The sequence below is a fragment of the Mus pahari genome, chromosome 10, assembly GCF_900095145.1.
Source record: "Mus pahari chromosome 10, PAHARI_EIJ_v1.1, whole genome shotgun sequence".
In the NCBI taxonomy this organism is placed as follows: Eukaryota; Metazoa; Chordata; class Mammalia; order Rodentia; family Muridae; genus Mus; species Mus pahari.
In genome coordinates this window covers 52717438-52734763 of record NC_034599.1, presented here as the reverse complement: position 1 = coordinate 52734763, position 17326 = coordinate 52717438, and the positions used below count along the sequence as shown (strand labels likewise).

The 17326-nt window shown below is 44.3% G+C and overlaps 1 protein-coding gene across 2 annotated transcripts in view; it reads left to right on the top strand.

Moving 5' to 3' along the window:
• Nucleotides 1-1833: 1833 nt before the first annotated feature.
• Arid3b (AT-rich interaction domain 3B) overlaps nt 1834-17326 on the top strand; it is a 46873-nt gene continuing 31380 nt past the window's right edge. The window contains exons 1-2 of one of the 2 annotated variants that reach the window (XM_021206958.2): nt 1834-1929; nt 4402-5006. In XM_021206958.2, coding sequence (XP_021062617.1) covers nt 4473-5006 — 534 coding nt within the window. In that variant the 5' untranslated portion in view covers nt 1834-1929; nt 4402-4472. Of the gene's footprint in view, nt 1930-2061; nt 2125-4401; nt 5007-17326 lie in introns of those variants that run through there. The other variant, XM_029543470.1, reaches the window with a different exon arrangement.

Here is a 17326-nt window from a genome sequence, read left to right as displayed (position 1 = left end):
ATATCCACTAGATGTGGCTCACCCCTATCACGTCAGTCCCATTTTGGTTTAAGAGCTCCTTATCAATGAGTTCTTCTCCAGCATCTAAAAATAGAAGTTGCCTGACGCCGTTGTTTAATCTTTACCCCGCTTTGCTCTGCATAGCACGTACCTGACACTATGTATTTTGCTTTCTCTCTCCAGAACTAGTAAAGATCACTGAAGGCAGGAAATTAGTTTTGTCTACTGATCAACAAATACTCAACTGAGGGCCTGACCAGGCACGTACAAGGAAGTTGGTAGTTTTGATTGCCTAACTTATAAAACGGAAAGTCAGAATAGGAACACATCAGAGTAGATTTCTAGATTTCACGGTATTCTCCATTTTCTGTACTTATATGGTAAGGTGAGCAGGGGAAGTGGTGTGTGAACACAGAGTCAGAGATTCACAGAGATAGTGGGGATCACGGTGAGTAGGAGAATAAACGTTGAAGCCACTGCCTAGAATTCATTTTAAATGGACAATTTGATTTCAATCTGTTCAGATAATTTTCTATGACAAGATACAAGGATGAAAATTATGTAAGTCTTTTCTGGGGAACTTTAGGGTGGGATTGAAAGACTGGGGTTGGAATGGTGTGCCACTGAATCCTGGATGAGAAAGAAGGAGAGGAGGTTAATATGCAAGAGATAAGGCAGCGTCTTTCAGCAGATTGGAGTTTCTGATAAAGTTGAGGAAGAGTTATGTTACTACTCTTCATCGAGGAGGGAGGAAATGGCTCAGTGCCCTCACACAAACTAAAAAAAAAAAAAAGTAATTAAAACCATATAAAAGTCTTCATCAGGAACCGAGGAGACAGATTAGTGAGTTAAGAGCTTGGCACCAAAGAATAAGGGTCTAAATTTGGATATCCAACAACACCTCAGTAAAAAGCCAGGTGTGGTGCACACCTGCAATCCTAGCATTTCAGAAGTAGAGACAGGATTCCTGGAGCTTGATGGTCAACTACTCTTGCTAAATAGGTGAGCTACCTTTTATCAAAAAAGAAAAGAAGGGAAGGGAAGGAAGAAGGGAAGGAACAAGAAAAGACAGACCTGGTAATAAGGTCTAGGTTTTGGCTGGGCTTGGTTTAAGACCCAAAACTAAGCGAGCCATAGACTCTGGATCAAGGACGATGGTCAGTTGGGAGAAAGCTACAAGGAGGTGCATGCATAAGTTGACAGATGTTCCCTAGAGTCAGGAGTCCCAGAAGGCAAGGTTTTGTTGTTTTGTTATATAAGCGGTGCCAGGATTCAGCTTCTACCTTTGGAACCTGAAGAAAGAGAACATTAACCCCTGTGGCAGGGTGAGAGGTTGGGGATGGATAGAGGTGGTGTTCCAGGACAGAAAAGTTCAACCCAAAAAGTGAAATTTAGAGAAAAAACTAATAAAAGGCTGGAATGCTTGATGAAGACTAGCTGAAAGATAGCACTCTTTATTCCTTTCTTTCACTTATTACAAGCAATGCACAACCACGGCAGCCAGAAACCCGTGTTCTGTAGTCAGTCCTGCTCTTTTCAACTCCCCGCGAAAGCGCTCACACCGGAACTCCTCTGTGTCTGTGCTCGCCCATTGGCTGAAGCCTCCGCCCGCCTTAAATAGCTTCCGCCCACGGCTTCAACCAGAGGGCGGTCTCTAGGAGGCACTTCCGTCTCACACTACCCACCCACCCCCACTCCGTTCCCTTTTTAGCTCCTTCCGGCCTCGGGCCCCGCCCCCACCGTGGGGCCCCGCCCCTCCCTGGCCCTCCCCCGCCCCGGGCTGACGGCCCGGCCCCGCGGCACAGCTTCCGGTGCGGGCCCCGCCCCGGCTGTGGCCCCCAGCTGCGGAGGAGTCGGAGGCTCAGCTGCTACGCTGGGGTGTGAGCGGCCGCCTCCTCCCTACCCGCGAGCCCGGAACGCTGCACATAGGTGAGCAGGTTCTTTCTGCCGCGGCGGGAGAGGGGCTGTGGCAGGTGGAGGGGACCGAAATGGGGGCCGAGGCAGGTGTGTAGGGGAGACGCGGGCTAGCAAAGCCGGGGTCCGCTGAGAAAAAGTGAGAGCCCCGGGAGGAACCCGGTCCTCCCGGTGCCCAGAGGAGTGGTTTGAGATAAAGAGATGGGAAAGGTAAGGGACCCCCACCCCCACCCCCTGGGCAACCGCAGAGCTAGCTTAGATGGGGTAATTAGAGAAGAGCCGGGAGATGGGCAGAGGGGGCTTGGTGGAAGTCAAAGTGATAGGGCTCCATTGGGTGGGAGGTAAAGAATGGAAAGAGGGGCTCGAAGGGGGTCGGGGACAGAGCAGCTGGAAACGAAGGTAAGGGAAATGGTCAGCAAGGCCGAGCTCAAGCGGCAAGCAGTCCGTTGCTCTCGGTTTGGAGGTCCGGGAAGTTTAAAGAACCCGAGCGAGGGATGGAGGGATGAAGTGCTTTAGATTTCTGAGACGTAAATTCTCTAGATGTTAGTAGTATTTTTTGAATCCTTGACTGCTTAGGGATTGGGATGAGATGGACTCTGCGGGACGATGTGCCAATTGAGTTGTAAAACGGAGTCATCTCTGTCTTAATAAAGACGCTATCGGACACCCCCCCTCCCGTGCTGAGGACAGCCTACCGAGAAGATGGTGCCAACCAGACAAGAAGCAGTTAGTTGTACAATGACTGGCAGGAGTTGGTTGAAATATTCCAGTTGTGTTGTTGGACTTTAAAGATTATACGAATATTTCTAAATGACCAGTGAATTGCTTGCTCTTCTTTTGTGTGCGTTTTGTTTTGGTATTTTTTTTTTTGTCCCCAAAGTGGTTTTTATTTTAAAGGAACATTTTTGCCAACTTTCAGGCTTCCCTACAATACAAGAACTAAAGCAGAAAGAAAGTATTGCTGCGGGCATAACTTATACTTTCCAAACTGCCAGGAGGAGGGACAGGCAGTAAGGGGCCAATTGGAATTGGAATCTTTTATCTGCCTATGAAAGCTACAACCAAGTGCTTCTAAGAAACAAAATGAGATTTGTCTAGCATGGCTCTGGTTGGTTTTTTAACTCCCTCCCCCCCCCCAGCTTTAAAAATTGTACTCTTTAAGCGTGTAAAATGTATATAAATCAGAGCCTTTTTTTTTTTTTCTTGTTAGAGATTAGTTCTCCCATGAGGTTTTGAAGATGGTGAAGGTTACATTTTCCTATCTTCCAACTCAATCCTAAAACACTGGGACAATGCAAATATCAAGTCCCAACCTGCAGAGTGCCGCTTCCCCTTTCATGTGGCAAACAGAAATGCACACCCTGTTGCCAGTGCTCTTCACCCTAAAATTTGCTCTGAGGAAGACTTGTGGGAAACTATAACTTAAGTGAGGTGTGTTGAAGGGGGAGCCTGGGAAGGGTTAGAGGTGGAAGGGTGTGAAAGGGATTTGTGTTTGGAGACAGATTGGCAAGAATGCAGATAACCCTGCCCCCAGGATACTTTGGGACTGGAGGCCTTTTCTTCACTGTACTCATAGAATACAGTAGGAGTGAGTCAGAAAGAAAGAGGATGTGAGGGGATTTGTTTGTGGTTTATAAAAAAAGAAACATTAACTTGTTTAGACAATATTGGTACCTGTTTCAAATTAATTAACTTTAAAATCTCCAGAGGAATTCCCCTCCCCCACCCCCCCCCCCCGTTTGTTTTTGAGGGAAGCTTGCAATTCGAGACCCACCCGCCGCCTCCTCCTCCTCGCATGTTTCTTTCTTTCATGTTGTTGAAACCGGATTCTTTGGGAGGCTATGATGTCCACTTAGCCTGGTTCAGTCCACTCCACAAACTGCCCTGCAATTTGATCTGGGAAATTTGTGAAGTTTAAACGGAGAGCACTTTGCTTGGTCTTGCTTTTTCCATCAGAAGAGTCATTCTGTCTGCCTGCTACTCTGTCTACCCTGAGTGGTAATCTTCTCCAGCAGGTCTGGGAATAGAAGCCGTATTCTTTGCAGCCCGGCCATTCTTTGCTTTCGTTAACTGCAATGTTCATAGTTATTATTGCCGGCTTCACAGTTCAAACCCCTGTACAGTGCAAGCCTGGTAGTTAAGTGTTTGATGATATAGAGAGTAAGAGAGGAGAACTCAGTTATTAGCAGACTTAAATTTATCTTCTGGGTAAATTTTTATTTTTTCTTTTTTTTTTTTTTTAATGCTTAAATCTGCAGCCACTGAGGTTTGCACACACCCCGCTTCCCCTCTTAGCTCCTGTTCTCTTTATAGCTTTCCCTCCCCACCCTCCAAACCCATAGGACTTACTCATCCTGAAAGTCAGGGTTAGGAACATTTAGTATTCAGAGCTTTACTGGAGAAAAGAAAATCTTTTATACCTGTTTTACATAGTATTTTCCCCTCCTCTTCCTCCCTTGTGGTTTTGGTTATTCACTTAAAATATAGACCCAGTGTGCCTGCTGGGCTGTGCCCGGGTTGAGAGCCATGCCAGTCTGTGGGTGAAGGCTGAGACAGTGATGGAACCTCTGCAGCAGCAGCAGCAAAAGCAGCCACAGCAGGCTCTGCTACAGATGGATGCCAGAGAGAAGCAGGGACCACAGTCGAGAGAAGCACAGTTCCTGTATGCCTCAAAACCAGGCACGCAGCCTGCTCTCCTGTCCGTCACACCCGGGAGACCTTCTGGTAGTCCTGTTCTGGGTCCCTTAGCCAGAGTTCCACCAACCACACCGGTGGCTCGAATGTCTGAGCAGAGCAACGTGAACTCCGAGCCTGAGGAAGAGGAAGGAGGTCTGGAAGACGAAGATGGAGATGATGATGTTGCAGAGGTAGCTGAAAAAGAGGCCCAGGCTGCTTCCAGATATTTCCACATGCAAAAAGTAACTCGCCAAGAACCCAGAGCAGCGCCCATATCCAGCCTGCTTCCAGTACCCGGACTTTCACCACAGGGACAACAAACTAAAGAAGACCATACCAAAGATGCTTCCAAGGCCCCGCCTTGTGTGCCCACAGCTGGGCAGCCAAGCTGGAATCTGGATGAGCAGCTTAAGCAGGTCAGTCTTTCTGCTGTGAGAACCCATTCATTCTACCTGTAGGTCAGCCTCAGAGGGTGTAGGATGGGTGCAAACTGAAACTATGCCTTCTCACCCCACATCACTGACCTAGGGATGAGAACAGTGAAGTTTTTCTCAGCATTTGTTTGCTCGAACCGAGGGTGTTGCTCCATGATAGTGTAAGACCCTACATTTAATCTCTAGGACCGCAAAAAGTTAAGCCATGGTTCTTTTTCATTAAAGCAGTAGAGTATATACGTTACTCTTAATGTAGATTATTTCAATTTTCTGTTAAAGGCTCTCCTTTATTCTTTTAAAGGAAGAATGAGATAACAACTGTGTTTGATTAGAACTGTATGAGAACCAAAGTGGTAAGCTCACACTTGTAATTCCAGCATTCAGGAGGTGGAGGAAGAAGAGACTCACCATGAGCTTTAGAGTGAACTCTGTCTCAAAAACCCGAAGATGATAACAAGAATAATAATAGTAATAATAAATTAAAAATAAATAAAAGAGTTGGGTGTGGTAGTATACATTTTTAATCTCAGTACTCAGTAGGTAGAGGCAAACAGATCTCAGTGAGTTCAAGGCCATCCTGGTCTGTATACTGAGTTCCAGGCCAGCCACAGCTTTATAGTGAGATCTTGTCTAAAAGAATTTAAATAATGAAGTTCATGGTTCTAATTAGTTTTCTAGAATGATTTTTCTCTAAGAGTTTCTTAGCTCCAAGCAAACCCAAGGTCATGTTCTTTTGTTGTTTTGAAGTTGAAGATAACAGCTTAAGCACTTACGTGTATTTCTCAAGAGGCTTACAGATGTGATTTTTGTTTTATCTTTACATTATCTGATTAGAAAGAGGGAAGGGAGACCCCAGAATTCCCTTTGTACCCAAAGAAAGTTAAAATTAGTTCCAAACCTGATTAAATGTCAGAGTCAGTTGTGGGGAGTTTACTAGTTTCTTCGGGAGGGTGGGGCTAGAGGTGCTAGGGACGAAGGCCTCCAGCTTGCTAGTAGGACGCTTTTTATATAGGCGGACAGTGGAGTCCTAATAATGAATCATTTTGGAGGGTGGAGCCTGTGGAATCTCTTCTCAACTAAGACTTTGCCTTCATAGTTTCTCTGTGACTTGCACTGCAGTTTTCACTATTCAAAGTATGAGAGTAATGACAAATTGTTCCAGGGTGACTTGCTGGCACTATAGACAGGACATTCAGAAGGCCTTTAGTACCTGAGTTTCTGAGGTCACACATTCACTGTGTGGTCCAGTGGTGCAACTTAGTAGCTATTTGTAAAGAGCTGTGGCTCACAGAAGGGCACCTGGGAACTCATAAGGAAAAAGGTCCTTTGGAGGCGGAAAAGTCAGGCGGGGTTTCCTCAAAGAGCCCTGTGCAGTTTGCCTGAGTTTTATAACAGCAGCGTCAGCAGTATCAGCAGTAGGTTCTGATCCCATCCCTTCCGTGTCTATTCAGGGGTCTTCTGGTAGCATTCTAAATTGTTCTGAGCGTCTGTTTTCTCAACTGTAGGTTGAAAATAATGAAGGTAAGTATGGCTTATATTCACAAACTCCAAATTTGTGAGGCTGAGGCAATTATCATGAGTTTGAGGCCATCCAGGGGTGCAGAGAAAGTACTAGGCTATCCTGAGGCACTAAGTTAAAAACAGTACTGTTTTTAAGAGTCTGTGAGCCATGCGATTGCATGCCTGTCTGGTACCAAGCACGTGGCGGATGTGCTGTAGGAGTTGTTTCATACAACTGTTGTGCCTTCCTCATCCGCATCGTAAGAGGCATACCTTTGAAGCAGAGAAGGTACTGGGAGACACAGATCACTTGAGTGAGCAGCAGAGCTAAGTCTAGAATCAGAATCCCAGCTTCCACGACAGCAGCCCTGGCCACCAGCCCAGATCTGCCTCCTGGCTGATTTCTCTGGTTTAGTAAAACATCTGTGAGTTGCCGGCAGCCCCTGCACTGCTGTGTGGTTGGCACAGTTCCATGGTGGCCGCTGAGTCAGCTCTAGCGGGAACCGCCCTTACAGCGCTGGGAAAGTTCAGGCCTGAGGCTGCTGCTGCCCCCGCCTTGGCAGCTGGCCAGCCTCTGTGTGTGCGGTCATTCCTAGAAAGTGCAGCCGTGTGTGTGAGGAACAAGTGGAGCTCCAGAGCCTGTCTGTCTTCAGGAAGTGCAGCAGGTGTTGAGGTCAAGCCATTAGAGCTTTGAAAAAAGAGACTCTTCATGACCGGCGTGTGCGTGCACACGTGTGTGCTGTGGCAGGGCGCCCGGCCCTGCGTTCTGTATGGCAGCTGCCCCGTGGCTGCACAGCTCAGTGCTCTGGAGGCTGCCTGTTGGCAGCTCAAACACTTTGAGTTCATTTAAGTTTCTGAGGCATATAAACTAAATATAGACTGTTTGGCAGAACACCTGCCAAAAATGTTTTCACAAATGCCAGAGTAGTTAAGCCTAATGTTTCGTTCTATATTTACCTTCCTTCTGAATATAGGGTAGAGCTCTGTTGGGACAGAAGGTGACACAATGGGTGACAATGTCTTACAGCCTTTGAGGCCATTTCTTGTTTCTCTTGTAGATTTAGTTTTTCAGCTTGGTCTGTGAGCTTCTCTGTTACTTGTTTTTGTTGTTTTGTGTAAGTGCTAAAGTTTTACTACATTCTGGGGTGTGCGCGCGCGCGTGCATGGTAATAGTCATGCCATAGCGTATATGGTGGTCAAAGGAGAATTTGCTGGAGTTCCTTTTCTCTTTACACACACTGTGGGGCTCAGGGATAGAACCAAGGCTGCTTAGTGAGTGGCAGGTGACTTTGCCAGATGAGTCATCTCCCCCATCCTTTTCCCTCGGTTTAACCTTGCTTTAATTAACTTTAAATTGTGGGGGTGGTATATGTGCGGGGGTGCATGCCACAATGCTCATGTAGAGGTCAGAGAACAGAGGAGTCGTCCTCAGTTCTCTCTGTCCGCCAGGATCCAACTCAGGTTAGGAGGTAGGGAGGCAAGTGCCTTTACCAGCCCTTAAACATGGTTTTAAAGGACTGAGTAATGTGCTTGAGATTCCTTTTTAATGTTTTTAGTTATGTTTTGGACAGAAGACTAAAAGCGCAGCTTTGAGGGAGAGCCTGTAAAAACCTGGAGTCAGCCCTGGACACCGGCTGGTTGAAGCTGGTTGAGACCGGCTGGTTTTGTTCTTCGGCCTTTTGTTCTTTAAGTAATTAACTTTTGGAGAGTAGAAGTTAAGTAGCCCTTGCTCCAGCAGCAATTCAAAGATCTTTTCCAGTTGACACAGATCTTAATTGTTAGTGAGTTATAGTACCCTTTATTCCAAACAGTAGATTTGGGCAGAGCCTTTGTGCCAGGGTTGTTTGCTACAGGCAAGTCTCCTCCCTCGGAGCCAGATGCCTAGCAGGGGTGCTGCAGCAACCCTGAGTTAGGGTTGGAAGTGGGAGGCAGTAACTTAACTCCTCCCCAAGTCAGCTCCAACCCTGCCCAGCCTGCTCTGTGATGCAAATACTCTAAAACTGATTATTTTCTAAACATTCATTACATACCAAAAGTAGAAGAGGTGATCCCCCCCACACACACACCTTTGTACACTTAGTGAAGAATTCTCAAAAAATGTTTTACAGGAGTCGGTGAGGGTTGGGCAGGCATTTGCAAACTGAGAAGCTTCAGAGTGGTACACTTACCCTGTTTCTGAAATCCTGTTCTTACAGCACATAGAGTCAAAATTACTTCGTGGATTCTCTTCTCAAAGCAAGCCTTGCAAAATATTTGCTTCTCAAGGCCTGGCACCAGGGTGATGGGAAGACGGATAACACTGGAACCTAGCATTCTAAACCCACCAGATTTCTATAGGCATAGTAAATAATTGTAAAACAAGACAACAAAGAACTGAGTGTTTTCTCAGAGGAGATCACACAGCTGACATGGGGGTATGGGGAGCTGTGCTGCCTTTAGGGGTGGTCTTCTGCTGCCTGGATAGTGGGTGTTTCAGCAATACAGGCTTTGTCTTGAGCCCATTAATGGAGCTAGGCTTCCTTCCACAGAACAGGAAGATGAGGGGTAGTTTGATAGGCATGTGGGTCCACCCTGTATATGACTGGTTTTCTGCATACTTTGCCAGGCACTTTGGTTACTGTGTGTAGCATTGCCAGCCTAGTGCAGACCACTGGGATTTACTAGGGCTCATTGCTCAATAAAGATTGACTCCTCCCCCCCCCCCCACCTCCTTGGGTTGTACAAGGTTTTGTTTAGAGTTGCCCTTCTAGGATGGAAGAGTCTTAATTTCAGAAAATTTGCAACTGAAAAATTGGTAACCCTTCTTAAATTCTGCTCATCACATGTTAATGAGAACATGGGGTCACCTGCTTTGAACACCTGGAAGCTGTCTGCTGCCTTTTCAGCCTTCTGACAGCACCTCTGCGGGATAGATGCAGAGGAAGCCCCAAGGCAGGTGGGAAGGACTGTTAAGTGCTGGAAGATTACTTGAGAAGAAGCAGCTTGGTTTAGAGTTTGTTTTGTTTTAATAAATCATTGCATTCATGGGCAGCTAGTGGCACAGAAATGGAAACTGGGCTCTGGTGAGATTCAGTTGGCAGACCTCGAGTGCTCAAACAGACCTTGAGTTTGGTCCGCAGTGACACATTGTCCCCTTGATAACACATTTCTGCAGTTCAGCATGTAGAAGGTGTTAAAAAAAAAAAAAAAGATCAAAATTTCAAAATAATCCTCAGCTGTGTAGTTGAGCTTGAGGGCACACTGTGTTTCATAAGACTCTGTCTCAGAAAATAAGTAAATAAATCGAAAAACAAAAATCAAGGCTAGTCTTGTCTTATTATGAGAGATTAATTCCCGCTAGGTAATTAGCCTGGAGTGAGACATCTGTCTTTTTCCTCTAATGCTCTGACAAATTGATCTCCAGGATCTATCCCTCTGGAATGTGGACCCATCAGTAGACCTACTGTGCTTGGTACATACTTGCTAAGTACTTCATGCAGAACATTTGAGGGGTTCTGTAAAACTTGTTTAAACTGTTGCCTAGAAAGAAAAGGTGGTAGGCTCTCTCCACTCTCTGTAGTGTCTTCAGGCCCCAAGTATCTGGAATCATAGTCTGTCTGGATCAGTGGATCCCAGTCTGTCTGGATCTACTGCTCCACCAGACACTTAGTAGTGTCAAAAAATGTTGTGGTGTCCGCATCTGGAATCAGGAGCGCTCCTAGTAGCTTCTAATGAGAAGAGCCATGAGGGCTGCTAAGCATCCCACAGACTATTGGACAAGCCTTGCTCTTTCCTAACAAAGAACTGCCTGGCTGACAGTGCTAGGGTGGAGAACTCTGCTCTCGGCGGTTTCTTTAGGCAGAATGTAGGCCGTGCTTTCAAAGGCTGCTGTTCATGCTTCTGTCTTGGTAGCGGAGGAGTTCGGTAGCCTTCAGTTTTCTTTTGTGCTATTACTTGCTTACTTATTTTTTTCTTTGCTTTGTTTGACTTTTGAAACAGGGTCTTTCTGTGTATTACTTCTCTTTGATTTAGGGACTTTTGTTTTGTTTTCAAGACAGGGTTTCTCTGTGTAGCCCTGGCTATTCTGGAACTCTCTATATAGACCAGGGTAGCCTTGAACACAGAGATCTGCCTACCTACATCACCACACCTGGCCTCTTTCTTATCTTTTTGTTTTAATTTTTAAAAATTTATTTACTTATTTACTTACTCATTTACTTATTTGGACACAAGGTCTTACTGTGTAGCTTCGGTTGACCTGGAACTTGCAGAGTTCCACCTGCCTCTGCCTTCTGAGTGATGGGATTAAAGGCATGTGCTACCACACCCAGCTTAATTCTATTTTTGAGGTCCATTTTGAGTTTATGGCCTTTGGTAGTCATCACAGTGAATACACTATGCTCGAGAGAGGACTGGGATCTAGAACTTGAGGTCTCTTCATTGGCTCTTCAGCCCAGCCCTGTGATACTTATGGCAGTTTATGAAGGAGCTTGGTTGCCCTTCCAGACATTAACCCACAAAGATTAAGGCGGATTTTACATCTGCAACTTACTGGCAGATTTGGTTTTGAGAGGCAGGAAGTGTGGCTCTAGGTCACTTGTTTGTCAATGTGCTTTCAGCAAGCACTTTAGCCATCTCTGCTCAGCCCATGCAGACAGCTGCTCCTGAGGGGTAGCCTCTCCCGCCACCGACTTTGGGGTTATTGTATAGGTGCTACAAAGTAGAAGAAAAATTAGAAATGTGAAAGATCTTTGCAAAATACATGTAAAGTCCAAAGCTAGGTTGGGCTGTCACTAAATCCTAGATACTTAGGCTCTGATGTTCAGTCCTTACTGCCTTGGTAGATAAGGTGCTTCTACTTGAGGACAGCTCTCTAGGTTTTTGAGAGCTGTGGCCAAGCACAAGTCTTGCAGAGTCCCTGTGACCTCCCAGGCTGTGGAAACATAAACCATGGTGCTCTGCTGTGCTTCTTGGGTTAGCACAGGGATCTGTCGCTGGCTTAGGTCGGTTCTTATCCACAAAGACTAGTCCCTCTGCGTGGGGGTTAGGTCCCACTCTCTCAGAGAGTTAGAGGGGCTTGTTCCTTCAGTGAAGCCCTCTATTTTCTCACTCTTCAGATCCTCTCTTCTGAATCATTCTCTGCAATTAAACATCTCTCAGACTTAAAAAGAAAATACTGTAGTCTTCAAATCCACACACCATGTGATTGTTGATAAGACATGAGTTTGCTTTTTAAAGCAACCTGGGCTGTGCATGTCCCCAGTAATGGTTTCTCAGAGGACTTGGACACCTTACTTTTCATCTCGTCACCCTCGCCAACGCACTCCAACAGGAACCCCTGCCCTTTCATTCTTGCTAAGGTTTCTAATGGCCTCCATATTACCTAGTCCAGGCTTCCCTGACCTCATTTGATACTTAAGAAGGGGGCTGAATAGTAGTAACCATTCCCTCCTTGAAATATTCTTTCTGCTTATTTTTGTTTATCCCTGTAATCTTTCTTTTCACCTAGTTCTCCAGGTCTCACTCTCAGCTGCCTTTACTTAGGTCATCCTTGGGATGCCCTTTTATTTGGATTTCCAATATATGTTACTTGAATCTGTGTTTCGAGTCTGAGATCAGTGTATATAATCACAACTGCCTGTTTAACATTTCCTTTCATTTCCCATTCACAACCGATGGTGGTGGTATACATCTTTAATCCCAGCACTTGGGAGGCAGAGGCAGGGGGATATCTGAGTTCCAGGCCAGCCTGGTCTATAGAGTGAGTTTCAGGACAGCCAGAGCTACACAGAGAAACCCTGTCTTGAAAAGCCAGGTGGGTGGATGGATGGATGGCTAGATAATTAGGTAGGTAGATAGATAGATAGATAGATAGATAGATAGATAGATAGATAGATGATAGATAGATAGATGATAGATAGATAGATAGATGATAGATTGATAGATAGATAGATGATAGATAGATAGATAGATAGATAGATGATAGATAGATAGATGATAGATAGATAGATGATAGATTGATAGATGATAGATTGATAGATAGATAGATGGATGATAGATAGATATCCTACTCACATCTCAAATTTAATACATGGGAAACAACTAAAAGCAATGTTTTAAGGAACCGGACTCAAGTCTAAAGTAACCCAGGTTGTTCTCCAGCTTGCTATGTAGCTGGGGCTGCCCTTGAACTCTTGATCCTTCTGCATCCACTCCCAAAGTTCTGGTAAAACTGAACTTAGTTGATACCCTCCCCAATAAACATTTTCTCTTTGACTTTTCTTCTCAGAGAAATGGCCTTGTTAGGCACTTGGAGCTGGGTTATTTCATGCCTGTTGCTCCATTTCCAGCCCATTACCAAAGCCTCATCTAAATATCTATAACTCTGCCCCTTGTCCACCATCACCTACCTGCCTCCTCCACGTCTGCTCACCCACTCTAATCCACTCGCCACAGCCTGTAGTGATCTAAGGCAGGGTGTGTCACTACCTTAATCCCCTCCACTTATGCCTGGTGTCCTCATTATAGAATTGAGAATCTGCGTGATCTAAGGTCCACTTCATCGTCTTTAGCCTTGACTTTAGTAATCTCTCATCTTGTCACCTTGTTGGCACTGTGGCCTTTGCTTGAGCAGCCTTGCCCAGGCTCTTTGTCTCTCCAGTTCTCCATCATAGCTGTCATTTACTCTGACGCCTTATCCTCACCCTCAATGTGGGATCAGGTTCTCTCTACGCTGCCATTGAACATTATGGTTTACATATTTCATGTTTGTGTCACTGAACGTTATGGTTTACAATTTCATGTTTGTGACACTGAACCTTATGGTGTATATAGTTCATGTTTGTGACACTGAACGTTATGGTTTACAGATTTCATGTTTGTGACACTGAACGTTATGGTTTACATAGTTCATGTTTGTATTGGTTCTTTGGCTGATGTCTAATTCTTAGACTAGAACAATGGTTCTCAACCTTCCTAGTGCTGTGACCCTTTAATATAGTTAGTTCCTCATATTGTGCTAACCCCCAACCATAAAATTATTTTGTTGCTCCTCATAACTGTAATTTTGCTATTGTTATGAATTGCAATGTAAATACCTGATATGCAGGATGTCTGATGTGAGACCCCTGTGAAAGTTCATTCGACTTCCAGTTCAAGACCCACAGGTTGAGAACCACTGCACTAGCTGTTCAGCTCCGAGAGCACTGGAGCACACTTCTTTTGTGTTCCAGCACACAATGCAATAGGCACTTGATATTTTGCTACTTTTACTTTCTTTTAATTCACCCTGCTTTTATGTCACTGGTTCCATTTTGTGCGGTGTGCAGGGGAGTGGGTACATGAGGAGACTGTAAGACAGCCCGTGTGAATTCTCACCTTCCATCCATCGTGTGGGTTTTAAATACCAAACTCAAGTCAGCAAGCTCAGAGGCAATCCTGCCAGCCGCACATTTGTTCTGTAGTAGATCATTTATTCAGAGTTTTTAAACACAGTTAAGCGGAAGATCCATCCCTCGTCCCGCCCTTCATCATTGTCTTGCACCAAAACATTTATTATAATCAAGGAAATTACACTGACAGATTATCATCACTGAGTCCATAGTTTACATGAAGGTGAGGTCTTTTTTGTTTGTTTGTTTTGTTTTTCTCTGAGACAGAGTTCTCTGTATAGCCTTGGCTGTCCTGGAACTCACTCTGTAGATGAGGCTGGCCTTGAACTCGAAATTCGCCTGCCTCTGCCTCATAAGTGCTGGGATTAAAGGCATGTGCCACCACGCCTGGCAAGTTTTTTTTTTTTAAGAAATTATTACAAAATAGATTTCATGACATAACTTTATATGAGTGGGGTGTTCTGAGTGTGCATATCCCATGGTAAGTAGGCAAAGGTCAGAGGGGATCACTTAGTGGAATGCTTTCACTGTACAGGACCCAGGGATCAAACCCAGTCAGTAGTTTGGTGGTGACCATCTTTACTCTGAGCCATCTTGCCAGCCTTTGGGGTGCATTCTTATTGTACATTCTGTGGGTTTAACAATGATGTGTATCCACCATGATACAGAGCAACTCTGCTGCCCTAGAAATAGCGACCGGCCCTTGGCAACCACTGGCCAGCCCTTTTTCTCCAGGTTGATATATATGATCCACTGATCTTAACTTATATTGTCTGTTTTACTTATACAAATTTGTTTTCCTTTAAGCCATTGTAATTATAATATATTTTCTAGCATTCTTGTTATTTAACAAATACATCTTAGGCTATAAATACTTTGGTGACTCTTACTTATTTTTCTATATTCTATAAATTTTCATTATTAGTTATTGATTTTTTTTTTTTTTTTGGTGGCACTGAAGATTGAGCCTGGGACCACTGAACTATATTTCAGCCCTCACTGGAAATTATTACATATTATAATTTCAGTTGTAATTGATTCTTTAACTGAGATTGTATAAAGTGGTTTTTATTTCCATATCTGAGAGTTTTATCTTTTGGAATATTAATTTATAGCTTAATTAGAATGAGGTTGGAGAGCCAGTGTGGTTGGTTGGCTGTGTGACAGGGTCTCGCATATCACAAGCTAGCTTGCAACTTGCCATGTAACAGGATGGTTTGGAACTTTTAACCCTTCTGCCTGTACTTGCTGAGCACAGAGACCAGAGGCCCAGTTTTTGTGGTGCTGGGAATTGAATTCAAACTAGGAATACTTCCCCAAGTGAGTTACTTCTCTGGCCCTTGAAAACTGGTATGCTTTGAGTCTCTGAAACTTAGTATATTCTCCATCTTAATCTTATGTATGGTTAGTTTCTATGAATGTCCTTGAAAACAATGTGTGTTCTCTACTTGATAGACACGATGTTACCTGTGTCAATTGAATTGCACTTGTTTAAGGGTTTTTTTTTTATATGATGAGGTTCTGAGAGAACTTAATTAAAATATTCTAAAACAAAATTAGCTTTTTTTTTTTTTTTTAAAGTATTTGGCTATTGAGATTGATACATGTAGACTTATTTCTTGATTCTTTTGAGGTTCAGGATATTTATTGTGCATGCCAGGCAGGTGCTGTGCCACTGAGCTACATGCAGAGTCTCACTTGTGGATCTGTTTCACACTCTTGTTTTGATTTTGATTTAAGCATGCTCCGGCTTTGTTTTTCTCCAATCCTGTCTTCATTTATCTAATTGTTGCCTTTATTCATTCTTTATCTCTTACATACATCCAATATCTATAGGTTACTTTTTTTTTTTTTTTTTGAACTGTGGGTCTCCCTCTTGCCTAGATTGGTCTCCACCTCCCCAGCTTGAGCCCTGCTCTTGCCTTAGCCACCCGAGTTGCTGAGATGACAGGCATTTTGAAAACTTTATTTATTTAGAGTGTGTGTACAAGGACATGCCGTGGTGTGCATGTGGAGGTTGAAGGTCAGCTTGTAGGATTCATTTCTCCCTTTCCACCATGGAGCTCCTGGGATTTCCACTTTGGATGTCAGGCCGGATAGCAAGCACCTCTACCCACTGAGCCTCCAGCATGCATCTGTCCCCAGCATGGTTTTATTGGTTACTTCTAGATTGCAGTGTGCATCCTTTATCCTCTTATCAAACCACAGCACCTAGGCAGGTCTGTTTCTAACTCCTGACGCTGTTCGTCTTGTGCTTTGTCAGTGAGTTGCAGTTTGTCTCTGCTGTCCCTTGGACAGTCAGCTCCTCACTGGCGAGAGTGAGCTCATGTATTTTTTCGTCATCTCTCCATGTTCTCTGCTCTCTAGCTTTACTTTATCTCTTTACTAAGATTTTGAGTTTGTAATAAATTCAGCTCTGGCAAGTATGAAATGTTTCTTTGTTTCTTTTGCTGTTTTATACTTTGTTCAGAGCTCTTTAGATCCTGGGTCCCCACTCTGACTATTGTTTTCTCTTCCTTTGCTCTGTTTTTCTTGTTGAAGAGTTTGTTATGAAAGTCTGACTGCTTATCTTTGTAAATCTTGGTTTTTAAGGCTTTACAATTTTGTGCTCAACAATAGTATTCTAGATTTGGGCTCTCTTTTACTTATTTCATCCAAAGCCTATTCTGTGCCTTAAACCTGATTTGTGGTCATTTTCCCCTCCTTCCACTATTTTACCCCTTGGCCATTTTTTAAAGTATGTGTATGTTCAGGTGCATGCTCAGGTAGGGGTGTGTGTGTGTGTGTGTGTGTGTGTGTGTGTGTGTTTGTGTGTGATTCACAGGAACACTGGCCAGTGAGCCCCAGGGATTCTTCTATCCCTGCCTCCCCAGTGATGGGAACACAGCATGTACCACCACACCTGGCATCTGTATGTGGGTTCTAGGGATCAAACTCCAATTTCCATGCTTTCAAAGCAAGGGCTTGAAATTTTTTATATATTTGTTTGTTTTTTAAGACAAGGTCTCTGCATAGCTCTAGCCGTTTTAGAACTCAGCTTTATAGACATGCTGGCCTCCAACTCACAGAGATCTGCATGCCTCTGCCTCCTGAGTGCTGGGATTAAATCTGTGCACTGCTAAACCTGGTTCTTCGTGAATATTTTAACAGAAATATTTGCATCTCATTATTCAGTCTACTATCTTTTACAACCTTCACTTTTTCACATTCATTTTTCTAATTTCAGTTTCTCTTTTCAGCCCTTTTTATTCCACTTTTTAAAATTATATTTATAATTTTTTGGCATTTAGAAATTTGCTTGTTTTAGCAATTATTTGAGCCAGGCAGTGGTGGCGCACACCTTTAATCCCAGCACTCAGGAGGCAGAGGCAGGCGGATTTCTGAGTTCGAGGCCAGCCTGGTCTACAAAGTGAGTTCCAGGACAGCCAGGGC